We start from the raw sequence: 24,428 nt of genomic DNA, 5'->3' as shown, positions 1-24,428 counted from the left end.
TGGTTTATTGGTTTAACAAGAAAAAAATCATCTCACACAATTTGAGTATTTATTACAAGCATGTGAATTATCTGCTGCTTTAACAAGTGTTATATTTTATACCTTTAATCTAGTATGCTGTCAGATGTGTAGCTGTGCCAGCAAGCTGAAGCAGTGAGATCTAAGCATTAATCACACATTGCACCTGCATTTATGGATATAAATCATCATTGAAAGATGTAGTACATCCTCTCTTGAGTTTCTTTCCCTCAGGTGTACCTCGAAAGAATTCTAGGTAAGATGAGAACACGTACTTATTCATGACTTTGACCCTCCCAAAGATGTCCAGCTCCGTTCGCTCGTCATGGGTGACAGCATTCATCATCTGCTTTGATTTGATGTACAAAGAATTTTCCTTTGCAACAACTTGATCTAACCAACTCCGGCTCTCCTGTGGTGCCATTTCATAGTTGTCAACAGTGCAGCCATAAAATCCTCGTCTCAGTTGTTCAGGCCAGGGTTTGTCAGTCACCATGGGGTGGTCATCTTCAACAAACGCTGAGCACAGGGAGCTATCAGTCCCCCGAGAGCGGCCTACTTCACAGCCTATCACACTCATGAGGAAAAGTGAGAAGATTCTGAAGTTACGCACAGATGCTGAGAACACTGCTGTCATGAAGTAATGACCCCATCTCTCACAGTTGTAGCTACACTGCTGGAATTGGAAAGTCTGGCGACAAAAGTCGTTGAATTTGGATGCTTTGAGACCCTGTCTCAGGTCCTGCAGGGAGGACATGTTGTTCTGGTTCATGAAATTAAGCTGGAAACGTTCAATTTCAGCTTGATTGTCAGTGCTCATGAATTTGCCCACCAGACTTATACTAAGATTTTTCCTGTGTACCCTATAAATGCAATCATTGAGAACGTAGTAAGGGTCTGAGGCAAATTCCTCTCTGGCATTATATCGAATTTCCACAAGTACATCCTGAATGTTGGTGATATGCTTTAAAAAAATGCTCTCTCCTGCCCCTGGCTCTGTAAGCCAAATAGCTTTCAGGTGTCTTTGATCACGTTCTGGGATATAATCAGGAGCACGCCTCCTTTCATTCTCCTCAAAGAACAAGCTCCAAGTGAGCCCCTCCAGGCAGTCAATAGAAGGGTATTTTTTGCGCAGCTCCATTGGAACAAACATTTGAGGGTGGCTTGGCCACTCTAATGTCTGAAGGTACAAAACATTTCCTTTATAATCAGGAAACACTGGCCCTGCACAGCCAAGTTCCACTGTAGTCAGCAGGTCACCTCTTTGGTCCAGTTCAGCAATGACTCTTCTGCTGTGGTCATGGGACCTCCAGACTTTGTCAGTTTTGGTCATTATCTCTCCATCAGAGCTGACAGACAGGAAGGCGTTGTGTAGGTGCAGCTTTGTTTCCACACGGAGAGACCGGAGAGTTTGCAGCATCTGCAGCATAAAATGTGGGTCATTTCCAAGGTTGCAGCCGATGAGGCTGACGGTGCCAAGTTGGCTGAAGATGCTTTCCGTTTTTAAAGTTGACACAAATCTGGCAAGTTCCTCTGGCCCATAACCTGCCAGCTGGGCTGTTCCATTGGTACCCTCACTGCCATGGCCAACCAGTATGATATCATGATTTCCAGTAGAAAAGAAATGGCTTCCCCTGAGAATATGCAGCGCCCCCTTCTGGTACTTCAACAGAGTAGATACAGTAGGATGCCTCTCATACAGGTAAATTGCTGACTTTATCACTGCAGCGTCCTCTTCCATAATAACTATAGTCTGGTGGCTGTATTTAGTTTCACCTGCCCAAAGGGTCATATGTTGTAGGTTAGACATAATTTCTGTCTCGAGTGTGTGATTATGGCTGAATCTAAACCTGTCTGAATGAGTCAGATAAACTGGGAAGGCCTCTTTAATGAGACAACTATCTCCAACACAAGCATGTACTCTCTGATTTACAGAGGACAGAGCATGAAAAGCAGGATTCCAGCTATCAGTGATTCTCTGCCTCTGTGTCTGTATCAGAGGTTCTGTAAACCATAAATCTACACTGGTAGCATCTTCAGGATCAGAGTGTAGTGGGAGGAGGTCAAATCTTGGTGGAGTCATCTGAAGATATAACCTGGAAATAGATAAGTGATGCGTGAATAATTAGCCAATGGATCACATACTCACACTGACTGAATAAAGCAGGGTTTCACTCAAGTCAATTAGAAGTCATTGTAATGTGTTCTTTAATAAGCACACTGTTCCAGTTTGATTGAGCTGATTTTTCATTTGTCATTTGGAGTCAAAAGTGTTGATGAGACAGTTTGTACACTTTGTTGTAGAGTCCTGTGCTTTGTATGCAGTTGACTTAGCTTGATTTGTATACAATATATTGAATGTACAGTAGAATGAATTGTATGTAGTATGTACAGTGTGAAAAGGAACCACTTACAGGTTAGGGTCCCATCCTGGCTTCTCCCTAGTAAAGTATCTGGGGAAATAAAGTAAAGCATATTTTTACAAAATAAAGTATACTACTATATACTTGTACAATACATTTTACTCTGTGGCCTGACTACAGCAAAAAGCTACTAGATATAAGCCAGAAATCCCCAAATGTACTAAATTTGAAGCAATGGTACTCATTATATTATAATAATCTCTCTGTACTGTCTGTTTCTCAATCATGTGGTTCCACAAGGCAAACCATAGTGGTTTTCACTAGTGCCCTTGACAAAGTATGGTGTTTGCTATAGGAGAAGTATAATATGCAAGTAATGTTTATATATAAAAATTAGGATTGGTGTCAAATTTGCTCAACAGTCCGAAACTTCTTGTCAGGGCTGAATTTCTCCACCTGGATATTTCCTTGTGCCCCACCGTCACATTGCTTGTAAACCTCTCTGCATTACAAATTTCCACCTCAAACCATTCCTACTAATCTCAATAACCACAGCCAAGAAGACTATATTACAAAACTGGACAGACAGAACAAAATTATGTACAAAACACTAAAAACTTAATTACAGATCATTCATATTTGGAGAAATTCACAGCATCATTTAAATATAATATACAATCCTTTGAGGAAACCTGGCCTCCCATTCCTATAGTACATGCAGGTCTGATCCCTTGTACAGTACATACACCACACCCACACAGTCCTGCAGGTTAGCACGATGTGCTGCGTCATTGTGTTTGGTCTTGACAAGTCTTGTCTCAATATGTTCCTTTTCATCCATTTGTAGTGTTAACAACATCAAATTATATGTTTATAGTTTGATCATAATTAGAATTGTAAATTGTACAGTAAGTGTAAATGTATTGTTATTTCTAAGAATCCTCATGTCCCACATGTTACCAAAAGTTTTATGTTGCTTTGATACTTAAAGAAAGAATGAACTCAGTTGTGTTCATATTGTAGGTTGGCCTCTCTAGCTGTTAAAAGTTGTCATCAATCACACATTTATTATGTAAAAAACTATTTTACAGTATCAGGCTAAAAAAAATGCAAATCTTTACAGTCAAACAAAAACTTGAATTTCTATAAAAGTTACACCTGAGCCAATCAACTCTTGGTTGGATGACAGCCAGGTGTTTCCCATCATGCCAGGTCTGAAGTACAGAACCCTTCCTTTATTGAATCAGATGGCGCATCTATTACAAAACTCCTCGAAATTGCCAACTATATTAATGATTTCTTTATTAATAAGGCCAACAGTCTAAGACAAAGTATGAATAACTCTAATGATGAACTATCTGTAGAGCTAATTAAAGAATCTATCTAAAAAGAAAGATTGCAGATTTAAATTTGAACAAGTACAACTGTAGGATGTAAAAAAAAAAAAAAAAAACTTCTAATCTCAGTAAAAAGCAATAAACAGTCTGGACTGGATAACACTGACAGAGAATTGTAACTGATTGCTGAACTGCTGTGTCACATTTTTAACCTCAGCCTGAAGGAAAGTGTTTTCCCTCAAGCATTGAAAGTTGCCAAAATCATTCCAATATCTAGGAACAGCAGGAGTACCTTGAGTGGGATGACCCTATTACTGTAGTATATTTAGTAAACTTATTGAAAGACAAGTCTTCTCTCAAATTTTAAACAATTTCCTGACTGATCACTCAATCAGACACGTTATAAAATCATTTTATCTCATCTTGACTATTGCTCAGTAGTTTGGTCAAGTGCAACTAAAAAAGATTTGCACAAGCTTCAGCTTGTTCAGAACATGTCTGCACATCTAGCTCTTCGCTGTTCATCCAGGGTGAGTGTTAAGGGCATGAAGCTCTCTCCTGGCTAAAAGTTGAGGACAGATTTCTTATATCAATGTTAGACATGGTCATACTACCAGATATTTAACACAAGGTCATGTAGTAGTTCCTGCACCTAGAACCTGTGCTATGCAGAGAATGGTTCTCTACAGAGCTACCTCTTATTGGAATATGCTACCATGTTCCCTAAAAAAATAGAAAGAAGATGAAAATAGAAAATAGGGCACTACCAGTCTATGGCCATGCTAGGAGCACTCTTACTTGTGCTTAGGCACAATGGTGCTTAAGCACCACTAATGACAATGCTAACATTCTAAATGTTTAGCAGTTAATGGTCCATGCTCACCATCTTATCATTCAGTTTTCCAAAGTATGGGACAAGTGGAAATTTTGACCTGATGAGGGCGCCAAATGAAAAATCACCAAAGTTGTTATAATTCATCCTGTTGATGACATGAATGTCTGAACCAAATTTCACAGCAACCCATCCAATAGTTGTTGAGATATGTGAGTCTGGGCTGACGGACTGACATTACCTCAACATGTGTTCAAAGAAGCAAGTTTATCTTGATGAGACTTTATCATTTGAGCTGGCTAACATCATATTAGTCTAAAGCAGTTAAGCAACACACAAAGAACGGCAGTAGTGGAAAGTAACTAAGTACATTTACTCAAGTACTGTAATTAGGTACAATTTTAAGGTACCTGTACTTTCCATGTGATGCTACTTTATACTTCCACTCCACTACATTTCAGAGGGAAATATTGTACTTTCTACTCCACTACATTTATTTGACAGCTTTAGTTACTTTTCAGATGCAGACTTGACACAATGGATAATATAAAAAGCTTTTAAAATACAACACATTGTTATAGATGAAACCAGTGGTTTCCACCTTTTTGGCTTTTGACGTGTTACAAAAAGCAGTGTGTAGTCGGGGTCACATTTCAGATGTCTATGAGTTGTTAACAGCTCCACCAAATAGTGATTTTTCCCTCTAAACTTCTCACATGCTTTCATTTCAATAAATGTTCAAATGATCCAATATTTCAGCAAAAATCAAAGATTAGAGAAAAAGTCCAAAAACTGAAAACAGATTTGTGTATCAGAACTTTGTTTTTTCTTCTTTCCTCTCCCATTAATCATCTCACAACCCCTCAGATTTATCTGCTGACCCTTTAGAGGGGCCCGACCCCTAGGTTGGGAACCACTGGACTAAACTAACTAACTGTATATAAAGTAGTGTAAACTAGCTCCACCTCCAGCAGCTAAAACAGTAACATGCTGCTCTAACACTGATGCTTCACTATTAATAATCTAATGATGTCATATATAATAATATATCAGTCAGAGGGACCAAACCACTACTTTTACTGCAATACTTTGACTAAATCAAGCTCATAATACTTATGTAGAATTTTTCATACAGGACTTGCTCAAAACAGCTTTATTGTCCACATTTGTTGCGCAAAAGTAGAAATTCAGCTTGCATGACAATCAGCATCAACAACAATCACATCATTTACATCATATGTTACAACAGTAAAGTAAAAATCATTGTATTGGGACTTTTATTTAAGTTAAGGATATGAATTCTTCTTCCACCACTGAAGAACAGGACTCGGCACCTGATATGACTCTTCAAAGCAAAATGTCCCTTTAACTCTGATGGTTCTTTATTCTCTCTGAGTTAAATTAGTACTGACAGTATTGTAGTGTAGTGTAGTGACAGTATCAAAAGAAATACTGCTGTTTACAGCAGTTACCCATCAGTGATCATCTGAATAGTTACATCAGATCTATCACATTAAAACAGCAGTCAGTTGCATCACCTGGTGTCTCACCTGTTTCCTATGTTAGAGCCAGATGGAGTCCACGGAACACTCCCATCTGTAATGACAAACACTGCAGATAAAAGCTAAAGTCTGAAGCTCAGCCACTGGTTATCAGGCAGTTAGTGTAAAATGCTGAACAATGAGTCAAAACAGCCCATTTTACTTGCTATGTCTACAGCTCAGGATTTTCTAACACTGAATATGGATATATTAACATTTTAAAAGTGAATCATTTATTTTAACGCTTTTAATAGGTAATAGGTGCTGAATAGGTACAGCAGTTTGAAGAGGTTAAGTAGTTATAAATATTATCAATTAAATAAAGTACAGCGTCATTATTTTTCACTTGCAACATTTTTGCTGTCAGTTGTCTTTCTTTCCTGAAAGGCTTCACCAAAACGCCACATGTAAGGAGAAACATTATTTTAGTCTTCTTAAAAAGCTAAATAATCTTACCAGAATTCATTCCCGCAGCCAAAGACAGCTGAATGATAATAACGCAAAATCCCCAGGGCTTCAACATGGCTTTGAGGTTCCCTGCAGAGCGGCTCAAGTGAAGATCACTGTGAATTCAGCAGGCAGAGTAGCTTCAGGGCATATCTCAATCCACATTTGGTTAGATAAGAATGAAAATGAAAAAATAACATTCATGACAGCCCAGTTCATTAGTTAAACATTACAACCTACCAGCCATGAACATTTTGTCACTTTGTCTGACTGCTCCACATTAGGTTTACTTAATTGTTTTAAAATGCAGATTATGTTTTCTTTATGTTTTGTGTGTGAATTTTTATCATTCATGGTTTGACTGAATATGTAGTTTACAGAGAGATATTCACACACCCCAGTGTTTTAACTGCAGGTGTGTAAAATGACAAAATAACATATGCAACACTGCTTCTAATTGTAGAACTGTCAGGAAGTAGCATGAGATGGACCCAAATGCAGGACACAGGAGGCAGCACATACTGAAGTATCACTCCTTAATCCAAATAAAGCAGGCAAAGCACAACAAAACAGAACAAGACAGAGCAAACAGAACAGAGCAGAGGTTCCAACAACCACTAAACTGAAAACCAGGACTTACATACAAGCTAAACTAGTGAAACAACAAGTGGCAAGACACAAGGGCAGGCTGGGAGCTGATAGGCTGGGGAAGACACAGGGAGCAGGGCAGGGCTCAGAGACTAATGCAGGGCGTGGGTGTGGAGGGAAGTGTGGAGAAGAGAGCAGACTGAGGACATAGGAGGAAAAACTCATGGCAAACAAAACCAAAAACACAATCCCCTTAAATATCCAATAAACCCATCTAAGAATATACATGAATAAACTAAAATACACAAGTACACTATAACCTGCAAATGCTTATTACTATTTTATAATGATGCAAATCCTCTTACATGGCACACAGAGGCTATAAATGCAAATTATTCCTATCTACAGAAACAAATGTGTTGAGGCTGAGTTAAAGAGAGTGCAGCCATTGAACAAACACCTCTCAGTCTCTGGATAAGAGCGTCTATTAAACGCCCTAAATTTAAATACTGAAGACATGTGGAATGAACTGCCTGATGTATAAATTGCAGCATCCTTGTCGTCTAACTATAGTGTGTCAAACTCCTCAGTTTCACAACTGGTGTGAAAGCGAAGTTCAATATCAATTTCAAGGGCTTACTATCACTCAGTCCAGTTCAACAAACAGGGAAAAGGTCCAAGGGCTTCTAGTGGACTGGTGGAGGGACATAGAGCCAGACTGGGACAGAACCATGACAAGAACAGCATACACTGAATAAAGTTATTATAAGGTCCATTTGTACAATCAAATGCAATTCAATATACAGTATGTTAAAGATGGATGATACTGGCCTGAAATGGACATGGAATTGAATAAAGACCTCTGAACATAATAAGCTTCATAAAGGTAGGATCTGTTGCAGGATTGTTTGATTGCATTAGTCTGCACGTTTAATTAATAAACTAAATGACCCTAGCCAAGATTTCCTGTGTGTTAATTCACTTGTGGTAATTAGGAATGTGTTTAAGAATATGCACCACATAAGCACAGCATCAACCAAAATAAATTTTTGACAAATGGCCCCTCTACAAGACAAGACCTCAAGGTATAAATGCAGGGGCTGCCTCAGCTCCTTATCATAATACCTTATGGTATATAGTGTGTGTTCAGTCTTCTACTTTTTGGTGTGAGGTTTGAATAAAACAGAGTGTAGAGTGCATACATCCAAAAAACTGTTACACAAACTGAAGACATAAGAGACAAAAGATCCATACACTGCACTGATAGCACAAAATAAATTAACAAAGCAACATTTCAATCTAACAGAGATCTTTGTCAGGTATTCTCAAATAAACTAGTAGTTGTGAGTGTTTTTTGGGGGGAGGGGGTGAAAGTAGAGTACCTCCTCAGGTATGCAGGTGTAACTGTTTTCTGTTGATTGGTGATCACATAATGTGCCCTTTATAAAGAGACCTCACTGCTGCCACACATGCTCTGAGGAAGGCTTTATGTTGAAACACATCAGCAGATTTGTCAGCCTATTGGTTGTGAATAAATTAATCTAAAAGACCAACACATGAGGTGATTCTATTTGCCGTTTGTTTTGTTTTTTCAACTATGGAGACTTTATTCTGGAAAATACTGTGAAATACACAAAGCAGGACTGGATTTTTATCCCCTATATGAGGGTATCAGTTTTCTCATGCCCTGTAATGATTGGTTGTTGAATTGAAATGCTCCAGACATGTTTAAAGACTTAAGGCATCTTTAAACTGTGCAACAACAACGATTGTGTAAGTTGCATGTCATATTGTGCAAGACACCTAAAATCAAATATTGGTTACAATCGATGCCAAACTGTATGATCGTTCTGAGGTTGTCAGATTGTGAGCTGGTGAGAGATACATGCTCTGGATGCACTGGGACGCACCTTCAGTTATGTGCCTGTAGCTGTGCCTGTGATTGCCAGTAGAGTGAGCACTTTGCACAAGAAACATGCTGCAAAGCCTCGACAGCCCACTTTTACTAGTTCACAACGGGCTGTCAATCCTTGAGCAGAACACTACTCCACCAGCTCTTGGTACTTGGTCTGCTTTCTCTCATTGGCCTCCTCCTTCGCTCTTCCCATGGCATGGTGAGTTCAATCATGAGATGTTGTTTGGTGGTTTCTGAGAGCAGGATCATATCTGAATGCAGTGTTTGCGGATGTTATGTGCTCTGGGATTGACTCTGAGCTGTCAGTCAGAGGGGGTGTGAAGGAGACCAGTTCCTGTTCCTGGCTGTGAGTGGACTTTCTTACCAGCTATAATGAAGGAGATGGTTTTCCCCCTAAAGTTTATTCAAAATCTTCACTTATGAATTGTCACACCAGCCAGTGTATTCTGAGTCATTTCATGTGGTATTCTGATTGGTTGGTTTGTAGATGTGGGTTGTATCAGCAGTCACATTGTGAGAATGCGGTCTTAAATTTCTGAGATTTTGCTTCAGGCTGTCTTTGGCCACCAAAGCTCCAAATAGGCCATTGGTGGAGTATTCTCACAGTTCAATCAAGGACCACTGTTTTGGATTGGCAACCAAAGATTTCACGATTGTCAACTTTCGTCTCAGACAACCTAAAATTGCACAGTATAAAGGGGCCTCTATAAAAACAATCTGCATTGACCTATCATTTGTGTGCGTATGTTTTTTCCCTTGTTGAAATTTTAAAAGTTTAACCGCTAGAGGCAGGATTTCTCATTGTAAAGTCCATTCTCAGTGTATGTGCACTGGAGGCTTAAAGTTGCCACATCACACTCGTGTATATTGCATACTGGATCACGATTGGCTCCAAACTAGTTATGATGTCACAAATCATGCTCATAGGTACACATGTTATATGTTATTATTTAAGATTAGCAGAGAAACTTTCCTCCTTCAGCAGATGAAGGTGAAAACAAAGTCTGCTCAAGCATCACAGTCAAGTAATAAAAAGCAAAACACATTTTTGAGTGCAGGGTGACTTTAAATGAAATTAATTAAAAAAGGACCTATTAGTTGAGCTCATAGGACTTGGTTTTACAATCCTGTATTGTAATTGGCAATCATTTCTGGGATGGGGGTTGTGGTAAACGCCTCACTGGGGTCATCAGGTGGCAACACTCTTTCCTTAGTGTTTCATTGATATACCCACGCAGCAACAGAACTTCAAGAGGATCAGCTGGGTTTCTTCTGTCAATGATTCAGTCCTCTTTTTGCAGACTGTAAATCATAACCAGCAGTGGGGGTAGGGGTTGCAGCTTCACTGGGGTCATCAGGAGGGCCTTCCTTGGTGTTTCATTGATGGGCCCACGACACCTCAAGAGGGCTCAATGGTGACACCTGGTATCCCAGGTGCCCCCTCCTCCTGCTGGCTGATGGTCATCTTGCTGCCTAGTTCTTGTCCTTTCTTTTCAGCCAGAGGCAGTTGCTGCTTCACTTGGCAGCCTCAGCCAGTGACTTGATAGCCTGTCGGAGGACTCCCATCCTTTTCAGCAGCCTGGTGGTTGACATGTCTACAAAACCCCTGCAGCCAACCTCCACAGGGAGCACCTGTGTTCTCCTTTTGTTCTTCTTCAGTTGCTAGATCGGAGTGCTTCAGCTTTTTGTGTTTGTATGCTTTACCAACTGCATCCTCCCATGGTACAGTCAGTTCTATGATGAACAGGACCATTTGAAGGGCTGATCACAGGATCAGATTCGGCCTGAGACTGGTTGTAATGATCTCCGGTGGAAAGGGGAGCTTCTGGTCTGGACTTACCTGGAAATAGTGTCTTGTCTTTGTTAGCAAGGCCTTTGATGGTTTCTTCCCTCAGTTGTTTACTCTGGTCTGAGTCCTTAATTGCATTGTACCACCGCCCTAAGCTCTTGACTGGCATCTCTGATACTGTTGGTATGGGAGTTCTGTCAATGTGGAAACTCTGGTCTTTGAACTTTCCTTTTATAATGGAGATGGTCCTGGACTTTCTGGGTTTAAACTTAATCCATGCCCATGTTATGTTGGAATGAAGTTTTTCCAGGAGTCACTTTTTACAATGGTTGTTGTCAGAGTGGTCATGTCATCCATATAGGCATGGATGGGAGGTAGTTGTTGTCCGGACGGCAAGCGTCCTCCTTGTTCTCGAGGGAATGGAGACATTTACATTTTACATTTATTCATTCACTTGTGTCGAAAGCAATGTACAAATGAGGTACAATTCAAGCCAGAGCAGATCCAGTTGAAGCCTTTGAGAATATGTGTCTCAGTACTCCATCTGACACAAGTACCATCAGGCTTCCAGGTGCATGAGGTAACATATAAGTGCTGTGCAAATTACTTTTGACCCTCTGAAAAGCAGTAAGATAGGACAGCACAGATGATAATTTGTTGTTCTGCTTCTCCATTGAGTTGATGTGTTTCATGAAATCAATCACTTCACATGTATTCTATTCCATCCATTTAGCTGAAGCAGTGGTTTAGAGCATCCCTGATACTTCCGCCAGGTATAAAATGGCCACTATGCGAGACAATGGCGAACTTAAGCACCACCATGTTTTTGCCTCTTTCTTTGAAGCACTGTAAGCAGTATTCAGGTACAGATCCTGCAGTGAGTATATATGGTCTGAGCTGAGCTGATTTAAGTTATTCTGATCAAACATCTTGAACTCTTCAACTTTGACCTGGACCAATTTGATAAATCTAACCTACAAACACAAACACAAACACACACATACACATTTATCTAGCAGTTGTTGCAAACACATTGAACAGCCTCTTAAATGCTTGTGGTCTCACACCTCTATGTGAAGATCATGACTTTTCAGTTACTAGACATGAAGACTGACCAGTAACCCTTGCTTTAAACTTCATTAGAATACCTGCTGCCTTCAGAGCTTCTTAACATCACCTTCTGAAACCTGTTGGTGATGTCATGCATGCTGCCATGTTCTTCTAGTGCCAGCAGCTTCACGTTTGACGCTGGGAGGCGTACAGGCTGTTACCACATGGCTGTTTCCAGGTCACTGCTAATCCTCTCCAATCTTCTTTTCTCCTCATTAGCCATCTTACCAACTCCTTTCTCTGCTGCGCTCATGATGAAGCCCGCCTACGACTAATTCTGTCTAATTTTACACGCCATAGTTTGAACCAAGGTTTGGTACTGGAATTACTGCTGTATTCTAATCTGTTATGGTGTGACATGACAGGCAACACAGACATTTTGACAGAGGGATTCTGAGATGAAGCTGGATAAAGAATAAATTGATGGATGGAGAATAAAAGAAGAGCCAAGAATGAACCATCTCAACAAGCAAAATCAAGTTATTGCACATGTCAATATGGGTTTGACCAATTTTGCAACAATAGCTGGTTTGTATATGGAGGAGTCTGAGCAGATGAGATAACCTGGTGAAGGCAGACTGTGGAGCCAAACATCAAAGGATTCTTCAGCTGCATATCAAGACGGAAATCAAGGAAAACATCAAGATACCCAACAGGTGACTACACACTGTAGACTAAAGCTGGTTTGAACCTTGTCAACTACCATTTTCCTTTTAAAACAGATTCCTTGCTTTCTTGTGATCTATGGGTTTGTGTCTACACAACACATACAGTATATTACATAATTATACATTATGTATATATACCTTTTGTTTCTAGGACATAATTTATCTTGACCAGATCAGATTGTTTGGGGCTTAGGGGTGTGGGGTGAGCCATTAGCAGGAGCGCCTTTGATTAGGCCAATTCACTGTGTAGTTAGAGATGTTAGGAAAATACATTGAGGCAGAGATGTAATAGGTCGCTCTGGTTCAAAAACCTGGGTCTGGGTCATAAAAAATAGACTTTGACTGTGGCTTTATTCTAACTAACAGTCAGACTTCAGATTGACATCTAAATTCATTTGTTGCACAAAGCTGTTTTCAATCTTAGTAGGACTAATTTGCCATGAATTCTGGGTAAATTAAGACTTTTCCAACTAAAAAAAGTGGCTCACCAAGCAATTGCATTTAACTCCTCAGCTCTATTATCTCCAGCAGGAAATGCTGCTCTCTGAAAGTACTCAACAGTTATAAGGACATTTTGCTGTTTCTGGTAACAATACCAAACTTCCAGTAGCATAATATCTCAGTGAAGTGCAGACCTGTTGAGCTCAGTTGAGCTCAGTACTTCTGCTAACTTGTCAGTCAGGCTCTCAGGACAGTTTTCTTGGGCAAATGAAAACAACCGATGATGTCCTCACTGCTGTACAGTATATTTCTCTCTAAAAACGTTCCCTTCTTATTGCTTGCTCCACAGTTTGTTAGCAGACCACAAATTATGAGCCATGTTTTGCTCTTTTTTGTTGATTCCACCGTTCAGCAAGTGTCATTGAGTGTCATAGCTTTGAGTTTGCCTGGGGGTACTGTGGATAACTTTTTAGGATGAAATTAAATTAATCTAAGGGCAAAATTAAGACTTCCCTAACACTATAGACCAGTCTGTAGACTACAGTCTGAAGCTACCCCCCAACTAATGCATCGTCTGCATACACTAACAATTTGAAAAAAGTTTAGATTCATTCATATAGCAACAGCTAACAGCTCAGTGAAAAGAGTGAATAGAATTGGGGTAAGGGGGCGTCCCCTCCTTGTGCCCACATCAAGATTAAATTGAGAGAATCTTAAACCAACTATACAGGCTCTACAGAAGCGTACAACAGAGCAACTCAACTGATAAAGTTTGGTCCAAAGCCAAAAGCAGACAGGGTGGAGAGAAAATACTTCCACTCCACCCTATCAACGGCTTTTTCCTCATCCAACAACAGGACAGCCACTGGAGAATTAAGTCTGTTACAAGCCCACATAATATTCATCAAATATATTGTCAGTACCTCTAATAAATCCCACCTGGTCAGGGTGAAAATGATCACCCCCTTAAGGGGTGAAGTGACCCTTTAAATGGACTGGTATGAAAGAGGCCCAGATGTATCTGAGGAACCAAAAAGTTCACCTCAGCAAATATCAAGTCCTAGAACACAATAATAACACTGACATCACTGTCTGTGAGTAATGATAGACCTGTCTGTCGAATCAGACAACAACTAGCTTATGGTAGTACAAAATGTTATTTATTTACTTGAACAAATGGAACTGCTCAGTATATGGAAATGCTTCCATGTGTGCAGCGATGCCACTGCAACTAGTGAGACGTTGCATTCAAGCAGTAAAACTGTAAACTGTAATTCTGAACTTCATAGGACAGAGGAAACTCTGCAGAGGAGACATAGTTTGAACTTTTAATTACTTAAAATAAAAATGTCCAGATAGCTCAGACTGAGTTCAGGATTCATCCTGAGAAGAGCTGCTTTATTCCAAATTATTTCACTGTATAAACCTGGAATCTGTGTCTAACAGCTGAGCCTCCTGATGTCTAAGAGAACACAGAACATTAGTTTCTGCTTGAGGTTTCTGCTTGAGGTTTCTACCCGCTAAAGGGGAGTTTTTCCTTACTGCTGTCGCCAAGTGCTTGCTCATGAGGGAATTGTTGGGTCTCTGTAAATTAAAGAGTACGGTCTTGACCTGCTCTATGTGAAAAGTGCCTTGAGATGACTTTTGTTGTGATTTGGCGCTATATAAATAAAAATTGATTGATTGATTGATTATCAGCAGATCCTGACCCATCCTGTTGGCGTGTCAGAAGAAGATAGGGTGATATGTCCAAAAACTCAACTCTCGATTATTTTCAAGCTTAGAGTTGATTCACAATTTTAATCGATTTGCAATCCTGCAACTTGCAGAGGTAAAGTAGTGAGGTGATAGACATGTTTGTATTGATGCATCAATAGAAGCACCACTCCAAAGATGAGTCACAACCAGTTGCAGGGACTTTGTAGGCTATTGGACACTGAGAGATGCTGTGTGTTTTTAGTGCACATCAAATTATGTACTTACTGTGTTTTTCAGCTCCAGAAATTCAGACCACTTCCCCTCCAAATCCAGCATCAAAAACATGTCATCCATCCAAGTTCAGCCAAAGTCTTTTCCCTACAGACATCAGATGAAATCTTTCAGTCATACACATACAATACAAATAAAATATCAAGAGCTAAAATTGTTAAGTTGAGTTGTTAAGATTTAGTTTTAAAGGTAAAAAAAATCAGCATGTCTAGTCAGGATGGGTAAAATCCACTGAGGTGAGACTCCTTTTCTTTAAATCAGAGTTACTGAAATGAAAACAGTGATTTAAAATCTTTAACAATACAAGTTAAAAAAAAAAAAAGAACAAAAATGTAGGCTTTTATTGGTTCTTGAATTAGTCAGTTCCCTGAAACTATTCAGCCAGTAATCACAGACTCTAGCCCACATCCATCTACAGCCTGGCTTATTAGACTCTCATTATCAGTCTACAAAGCTGGATATGTATGACTGAAAAACACACTCACTGGGCCTTTTATTAGGAACACCCGTGCAATCTAATGCAATCCAATACAACAGCTCTGCCATAAATTCTACTTTTACAAAGCTTATACATTTTCAGTTTTTGTTGACATTGTCAGAATGTTTATTATTGAGGTGGTGGTGGGTGGTGGTGTACTGGGGGCATTATATTGAAAAGTGTTCCTAATATTTTGTCCACTCCATTAACATCCTCACCATTTTTAGACTTTTTCTCTAATCTTTCATTTTTGCTGAAATATTGGATCATTTGAACATTTATTGAAATGAAAGCATGTGAGAAGTTTAGAGGGAAAAATCACTATTTGGTGGAGCTGTTAACAACTCATAGACATCTGAAATGTGACCCCGACTACACACTGCTTTATGTAAGACGTCAAAAGCCAAAAAGGTTGGAAACCACTGGTTTGATGGAAGGTGGAAGATGTCAAATAAATGTAGTGGAGTATAAAGTACAATATTTCCCTCTGAAATGTAGTGGAGTGGAAGTATAAAGTAGCATCAAATGGAAACACTCAAGTAAAGTACAAGTACCTCAAAATTGTACACAGGACAGTATACTTGAGTAAATGTACCAAGTTACTTTCCACCACTGCCTGTGTACGTATACCTGCAAATCTGAGAGCTACAACAGCACCTTTCACTTGGGTAAATGTGCTGCCGCATTTGGATTCAGTCATACAGTGAATAAATTCATCCTGAGGGACTGAACAGATGTGGGAAAGGCCTGATTTGGCCCCTCTGTTATACTGTAATGTGTGTGGCTGTCCTGTAGGTGGAGGCTGGAGTCTGCTGGACCTTCAGATGGGAGGAGGCTCTCAGGCTTTGTTGTTGTAGTAAAGGCTCAACGCGGTCAGCGTTTTCTCCTCACCGGGTCACGTTTCTTCAGTCCAGTTTTCGCTAAAGCGATGCAAAGGAAGGCAGGTTCAAACTGCGGATAGAGCTCTAAAAGAAGAACAGAAAGGATCCGACGCGGTGGAGGAAACCATCCGCACAGACATGTAAGATCACTTTAACTGTCTCACATCTTCTACAACTGGAATTGTTGGATGGGTGTTGCTGCTCTTTAAAATTGACAAAAATGATGTCTGGTTTTAGTTTTGCGGCGTCCTGTTGCACACAGGAGATATGAGTTGAGTACAAGTAGTAACAGGGTGAGTTCAGCAGTAACGTTACAGAACATGAACCATCACAGCACGTCGCTTTGTGAAGTCAGCACGCTGCGGTGGCTTTAATAAAGGACCAGAATGTGTTGTTAGCAGCAGGTTTGAGCCTGTTGAGCCGAACTTTGGGTACCACGTGTCTCATCAGCGCTGACGTACTTGATAGGTAAGTGTTAACTGTTAACTGCCTTCCTCCTGCTGCCACTATACATCAGCTACCTCTGCTAATGTCAGCTACGCAGTATTATTGTGGTCTGCTCAGTGGAAGTTACCTGCACACAGACACAAGCAGTCAGCAAGACGTATATTCTGTATACAGAGATGGTTTATTGGAGTTATTGTAACACTAGTTACTGATATAACCTAGCAGTTGTTGTTGGTGTTGTATTGACTGCATTACATTGACAGGTGTTCCTAATATTCTGCCTCCCTCGTGTAAGTGAATAGTGGACTAAACATGTCTCAGTATAATAGTGGCAAAAGTTTTCAGTTTTAAATGGGACCTGTAATTATGGAAGTGGTGACGCCACTTAATTAGCAGGCATGTGTTGTTGTTATGTGGCATATACCAGCAGTCAAAATATGATGCTGTTGTATAGTGGTGTCTGCCAATGAAACACTAGTGACACACAGCTGTATCACCACTCACACATCAGTTTCTTATCTGTACCTCACTCACACACAAATTAGCATACTCTATATGGGTCTGTTTAACAGTTAAAAATAATGCAACTTGTTGCTATAAAGAACTAACCAAATCAATACGTAACCCTTTAAGTTAGTATTGAATACTTCCACAACATTTTAACACACCGCATGCTGATAAACAGCTGATGGCTTTAGCTTACACATCATTTCTAAACTCTTTTAGAGTGCAGTGCAGTTTTGGCCTCCATCACTTACATTAAAGCACATTTGAAGGATCTTTTAACAGCCAGTATGAACAGGAGGAATGATTACAGAGAGGAAAACCTCTTTCACTGTTCATATGGACACTTGACTGTTGTTTTTGGGACAGACTTGAAAAATTGTGAACCTGTCCTTTAAGGCACACCTCATATAGCTGAAAGGTCTCTGGCTCAATTCCATCCTGGGACCTTTTTGCATGTCGTCCTCCTCTATCTCCTCCTCATACTGTCTGCCATCTAAAAAGAAAAGTATTATTTAGTTGCATGGACCTTTCAGGCCAGGGCTTTCTTCAGTATGCTTATATCAGACAGACTGCGGCAGCAATACAAAAGCACTAAATGAAGTCAACAAGATGTACTTGGAGCAATAAACAGCAGTAGAATCAGGAGAAAGACTTCTCAGGGGAATTTTCCATGTTGAGGAATTCTTTGTAAAAGAAATATCTGGATTTATAACCCACCTGAGGATTGCTGGACAGAATATACCCGTGGCTTTTGACCAAAACATCTCCAGAGATAGGGCTACAAGTAATTAATACCCTGAAAATGAAGAGTTCTCACTCCTGCTGCTCAGAAACAAGCCTTCTTTCACCTACATTTGGTCTCTGTGTTTCTCTGCCTGTCTCAGATACAGTGATGGTCTGCTGTAGAAACCAGAGGATGTGGCTTCAGCTAGGACCTCCACCCCTCCTAACAAATCTTTGACACTCTGGATGACTCAGTGCTCTCCTGCTGATCTTAACTGTAATTGAGGTCAAACTCCCTCATTCCTGCTATAATGGAGAATCACAGCCTGCTGTCACTCACCATGGCTCTGCTGGGCTTTCTGAGCCCATGTCTGACAAGACTGACTCCCAGAGTCTCCTTCCCTGTGGGTGAGTAAGACTTTTCACTTTTTGAACTTGGTAAATTTACTACAGATTATTATTATTATTATTATTATTATTATTATTATTATTATTATTACAGATTTAGCATTGCGCTCCTGTAACATCTCAACAGACTCATGATGGACAGTTTTTTTAAAAAAGAGGATCAAAAATGATGCAGCAGAACTAGAGATATTGTCTTTTTTATTAAATTTTTATTAATTTGTCAAAACCTGGTGCCAACGTTACCCACAATGCAACTTGAGAATGTGTTGTGTTATGCTAGTAGCGAATAATGTAGCCTGGAGCTGCTAGCCTCCAGCAGAGGTTACAGAGGTCTCACTTCTTTCTAACTCCACATCCTCAGATTTTCTTCATTTTCAAACTTGTAGTCTTCAGCCCCAACCCATGCTGACTCAAGTGACATCATTTAAGGCAATTTATGAGATTTCACACAGCTTCCACTGGAGACACAAAGTGCTTTATACTATTTTTTCCACACATAGAAAACCTGGAAACACACACTGATGTGGAGTTCTACTTTAAAAGCAGCAGTGTAGCAGTTGAAGATGAGCAGCAGACATTTCAACTTGTCATAGCAGGAAAAGTACAAGTGGAACTGATAACACGAGTGATGGCTCAGTTCCATTCAGGTGTCCGAGGAAGCCATACTGATGAACCATGATGCAGTGTGCCAGGGTCGTGGTTTTGGAAAAACTAAATGGGATTCAGTCATGAATAATTGCACCTTTCCTGCTATGACATGTCTAAATATCTGCTGTGCAGAAGTGCAGGTTTCGAAACATTAAACACAGCTGTGCAAATGTTTTATGAGTTAGATAGTGCATTATGTTTTGACTGAAATAGCACTGAGCATTAAAAAGGACAGTGTTGTTTTGTTGGTGTAGTTTAAAGGCTTTTCAAGCACTTTGAAGGATGATTTCACAAGTCTTGAAACAGCTGAATTCATGACAGCAATAAGCTCCATCTGAACACTTGGGAGTTTAAGAGTAGAATCACAAGATATTGTACATGATGACTGCATTTGCATAGATTTTCCCTGCACAGTGTGTTTGTTAAGTGTTTATAGTTCATTCCTGGATAATGATTTACCAGAACATATGAACAAAACGACTTCTGTGACATCTGAGGTGATTAAATGAAAGTCCCCTAATTCAAAGTGTGAACTGCTGTGCAACAACAGGTAGTCCTGGGAGACATCTCACCCGCTTCAGTAGCCCTGATGTCAGCAACACCACCACACTGCTGCTCAGTGAGGATGGAGACATGCTGTATGTTGGAGCCCAGGATGCTGTGTTAGCGCTGGATGTTAGCCTCAAAGAAGCCATCATACTGAGGAGCAAGGTGGGGGAGCGAGCACTGATGGTGTTGCAGGCACAAGTTACTAATCAATTCAGTTCAATTCAATTTTTATTTATATAGCGCCAAATCACAACAGAAGTCATCTCTGGGCACTTCTCACATAGAGCAGGTCTAGACCGTACTCTTTAATTTACAGAGACCCAACAATTCCCCCATGAGCAGCACTTGATGACAGCGGTGAGGAAAAACTCTCCTTTAACAGGAAGAAACCTCAAGCAGAAGTGGGCTCTAGGTGCCATCTGCTAATCACTGTCCTTACAAACTATAAGACTAGAAAAGTTTGGGTTTTTTTGAAGAAAATTGTGCTAATGCTTAAAATTGCAGGTTCAAACACTAAACAGTTTGCATGTGAGATGTTTTGTGGGAGTTGCAGTCTGTTGAGGCCCTGAAAGGATTTGAAGTGTGAGTATTGAAGGGAGTTAAGCTGCCATGTCAGGTGTAAGAGCTGAAAGTAGTTGAAATCAGTCGAGGTGTAATTGTTTTCAGAAGTAGTTGAAGTGCTGTTCACCATCGAAGTGTCAGTTCAACTACTTTCAGTGTTTATATACAAATAACAGATAAAGAGCAAGAACTGAAAGCAGGTGAAGTGTCAGTCGAGGTCTAAACAATGAAAACAGTTGAAATGTCACTTGACAAGTAAGCACTGAAATTGAAGTGTTTGACTGTGGTTTAATGAGTAAGACATAAAAACAGGTTCTAGCTGAAAATGTTTTTGAGTAAAGTTGAAGAGCTGATGCCAAGAGTTTCAACATTTTTCACAACATCCACTAATATTAAAAACTGAAAAGAGCACAGTGTGTAACTCTACCACTAGTTGTGTAGTTATTTATGCTCCCACATCACTGTGTTTGTGAGTCACTACAGTTTTAAAAGAAAAACTCATTTTTGACATTTTGTCAAATATGTTTGCTTGCTGCTTAAAATCAGAGTCAGATGAGAGGATGGAGATCAAACTGTCTGATTACTGGTATCATGGTTTGATTCTCGATTTGAATGAATAGAAAAGCCGGTACAACCTTCAGGCTGTTACTGCAGTGTGCCAAACAATCATTCCTGTTGAACTGAAATGATTTGAACATGTTAGACTCTCATGCCTGCAGGAAAATAATACAATTATTTGTTGTTATTATTATTATTATTAAGAGCAGTGCAACTCTGAGAAAGCAATGCAGCCCTTGTAACATTTCCACAGACAAAATAAAAACATATGATGATGATGAATATCGTTGCACAATGGGTAACATCTCTTTTATATATAATTTCACAAAAAGTTTCAGAAATAATGAAGAAAAACTGCTACAGCTGTATCTGCTACATTTACTGCCACATTATTCTAAACTGATTTTCCACACCTCTACAGTATAACTATATGTGAATCTCAGTTGCTTTGATGAATTTGACTCTCTTCTCTTCTTACAGCTGGACTGGAGCCCTTCAGAGAAAGACCTTGAGCAATGTTCCATGAAAGGCAAGAAAAAGGCAAGTAGAACAGTTCGGAGTACAGTTACATTTCCTTTCAATGAGCAAAAGAAACACAGTTAGGTTGCGGTAAATGTTAATTTACAAATGCAAATCTCTGTTCTGGTACTAAATGCTTGGTCCTGCTTGCTCTACTTGGTTTTACTGAAACATTTAACTTGATGTTTTCTAGGCCGACTGTCCAAATTTCATTCGTGTACTGCAGTTCTTGAACACCACCCACATCTACGCCTGTGGAACATTTGCCTTCAGTCCACGCTGCACCTATATTGTAAGTTTGTTTACATTGAGATTGAAATGGATTGGTTTGTTTGACAATTCACATCACAAAATACCCACATTTTATTTTAAAGTGGATTGTTGCATTTGATGTCGTCTGATTTTATTTCTCCATTCAGCTTTATTTAGTTCCGTATGAGCTTGACTTTTTTTTCCCTTTCTGTCCAGAACACAGAGACACTAACGATGAGCCTGAAGCCTGATGAAGGACGAGGTCGCTGCCCGTATGACCCCTACCAACGCAACACCGCTATCATCGTAGGTAAGATAATGATGCAGTCACTAGGACAGAACGTTAGCTGAAACAAGCTTTTTGCTGCTTACTTTATGTGGAGGGATTACATCATCCAGCTGGCCTGGGAGAGCATCACCGGCACACTTACTGCTGAACCCAAACATACAGCACCTCACTCCTGTTTACCACCACTGTGCTCCAAACACTGGAAGTAACAGGAATGAGTGGAGAAGTTGTGTTTCTGTGATTTCTGTTATTTCAGCGTTTGTGCTGATGAGCTTTTTGTTTCCTCGTCAGCTTCTTTAACACATGGACCATTTCCAACAAATGAGCCATCTGGCATTTAACTAAGCAGCTCTGCTTGTTAAATGCTGCTGCACTGTATAGCTCACTGTTTATAGACCAGTAGAACATGACATATTAAGAACTCACTATACATTAACATTACACTAAGTTGTACATGAAAACATTGACTGTAGCCCAGCTCCTCTTTTTCACATGATCAGCATCACACAGTACACAAACCTTTTTACTTAGTTATGGAGGTCTGACTCAGCATACGTCAGACTGTCAGACTGGCTTAGTTTAGACTCTGACCTTTTTGAAGAGCCATTACAAGCACTCAGTCCTTTTTATGTGTGGTCACCAGCTGAGTTGGCATTAAGCAGCACTGGGCTCTTGTCATGTGAAAGCTCCTTTGGGATTACTCTAGCTAAATCATAACTGTAGATTACTCCATGATCAGCCATACAGATTTGTCAGGTGTTTTGGGAGTCATACATGATGTAACATGGTCCAGAAAATTAGCTTAAAGGACGTGTTCACAATTTTTATGCCTCCGTCTTGGTGACAGCCATACCCGGAGGTACTATGTTTTCGGGTTGTCCGTCCGTCCCGTTCTCATGAAAGTGATATCTCAGGAATGCTTCGAGGGAATTTCTTCAAATTTGGCGCAAACGTCCATTTAGACTCAAGAATGAAGTGATTAGAGTTTGGTAGTCAAAGGTCAAGGTCACTTTGACCTCATATCCGTCCCATTCTTGCGAAACGAGATATCTCAGCAACACCCGGAAGGAATTTCATTACATCTGGCGTCTTAGATACAGAACATCATTTAGATATTGCACTATGTATGTTCTTGGAGATGTTACAGACTGTTGTTGACAAGCATGCACCAACAAAAAAATTCACTGAGTACTTCTCAGTGGCTCTCTTTGGCCCCGTGGTTGGATGAGGAATTGAAAACATGCATGTCTGACTGGGATCAAATGAAACGTGCTGCAATAAAATTGGGAAACTCTATTCGATGGAAGAAATACTGTGAACTCAGAAACAAGGTCACAAAAATGAACAGACCAAAAAAAGATCTCATTATCAAAACAGGATTCATGAACTAAAGCATGATGGGAAGGAATTATGGAATATGTTTAACAACATTAAGTAGGTCAAAGCAAATAACCCTTCTTTCATAGTCAGATGCTGCATTCATTACAAAACCCCTTGAAATCGCTAATTATTTTAATGGCTTCTTTGTTGGAAGGGTTTACAGTCTAAGACATAATATGAATAACTCAAATGATGAACTATCTGTAGAACTAACTGAAGAATTTATCATGAAAAACAAAGATTGCAGCTTTCAGTTTGAACCAGTGCAACTAGAGGAAGTAAAAAAAAAACATCTAATCTCAGTAAAAAACAAACAGTCTGGACTGGATAACACTGACAGTAAATTAATTGTGACTGATTGCTGAACTGCTGTGTCACATTTTTAACCTCAGCGTGAAGGAAAGTGTTTTCCCTCAAGCATTGAAAGTTGCCAAAATCATTCCAATATCTAGGAACAGCAGGACTACCTTGAGTGGGATGTTCAGCAGACCTTTTAGTATACACCCTGCTCTTAGTAAACTTTTGGAAAGACTAGTCTTTTCTGAAATTTTAAATGATTTCTCTGTCAATGGCCTTGATTCTGAGTTTCAGTATGCCTACTCAACCTGTACTGCCATGACACAGATGACGGATGACTGGCTGACTCAAATAGATGATAAATAAAATAGTTGGTGCTGTCAGGCTCCACTTTATTTCTGCTTTTGATGTAAATGACCATGAACTACTTCTGGTCTTTGGGCATATTGTTTCAGTGCAAATGGATGAAAGGTTACTTGACTAACAGAATGCATTGTGTGTACTTTAATGGGTATTTTTCAGCTACAAGAAAGCTTGAGTGTGGAGTTCCCCAAACTAGCTGCCTTGGTCCTCTTCTCAGTTTTTACCAATGACCTACTTCTGGTGTTAAAAAAAGTCATCTATGACGACGTACGCTCATGATTCTACATTGTATAAGTCCACTAACAGTCTAAATGAACTAAAGGATCTTCTGCAAAGTCAACTTGAATGTGTGTTCAATAGGGTAGAGAAAACAAGCTAAATATATCTAAAACAAAGTGTATTATCTTTGGTTGGAATCATGCATTGGGGAGTGTCGTGCTTTGGAGCAGGTCCATGAAGTGAAGCTTTTAGGTGTCGACCTGGATGAACAGCTTATCTGTTTGAGTCATGTTTACAAGATTGTAGCCAAA

General features: G+C 39.8%; 2 protein-coding genes across 4 annotated transcripts in view; one reads left to right on the top strand and one right to left on the bottom strand.

Annotated features, from left to right (window-relative positions):
- LOC122969427 lies at positions 1-16,408 on the bottom strand. 2 transcript variants are annotated; one of them, XM_044335078.1, is made up of 6 exons: positions 16,335-16,408; positions 15,033-15,125; positions 6,548-6,654; positions 6,101-6,161; positions 2,433-2,471; positions 1-2,114 (listed from the first exon to the last, which is right to left on the bottom strand). In XM_044335078.1, exons 3-6 carry the CDS (start codon positions 6,612-6,614, stop codon positions 191-193), a joined length of 2,091 nt encoding a protein of 696 aa, XP_044191013.1. In that variant the 5' UTR covers positions 6,615-6,654; positions 15,033-15,125; positions 16,335-16,408; the 3' UTR covers positions 1-190. The 2 variants fall into 2 exon arrangements, with proteins under 2 accessions (XP_044191013.1, XP_044191014.1); XM_044335079.1 differs by having other exon boundaries at positions 6,101-6,146.
- The window catches only part of sema4ab (sema domain, immunoglobulin domain (Ig), transmembrane domain (TM) and short cytoplasmic domain, (semaphorin) 4Ab), a 22,409-nt gene continuing 14,344 nt past the window's right edge, over positions 16,364-24,428 (top strand). The window contains exons 1-6 of one of the 2 annotated variants that reach the window (XM_044335076.1): positions 16,364-16,537; positions 18,236-18,482; positions 19,681-19,841; positions 21,279-21,338; positions 21,511-21,609; positions 21,786-21,879. In XM_044335076.1, the coding sequence (XP_044191011.1) occupies positions 18,386-18,482; positions 19,681-19,841; positions 21,279-21,338; positions 21,511-21,609; positions 21,786-21,879 (511 nt within the window). In that variant the 5' untranslated portion in view covers positions 16,364-16,537; positions 18,236-18,385. The remainder of the gene's footprint in view (positions 16,538-18,235; positions 18,483-19,680; positions 19,842-21,278; positions 21,339-21,510; positions 21,610-21,785; positions 21,880-24,428) is intronic. The other variant, XM_044335077.1, reaches the window with a different exon arrangement.

The sequence above is a fragment of the Thunnus albacares genome, chromosome 19, assembly GCF_914725855.1.
Source record: "Thunnus albacares chromosome 19, fThuAlb1.1, whole genome shotgun sequence".
Taxonomy (NCBI): Eukaryota; Metazoa; Chordata; class Actinopteri; order Scombriformes; family Scombridae; genus Thunnus; species Thunnus albacares.
The sequence above is the reverse complement of the archived record's forward strand: the minus strand, read 5'-3'. Positions and strand labels throughout refer to the sequence as shown.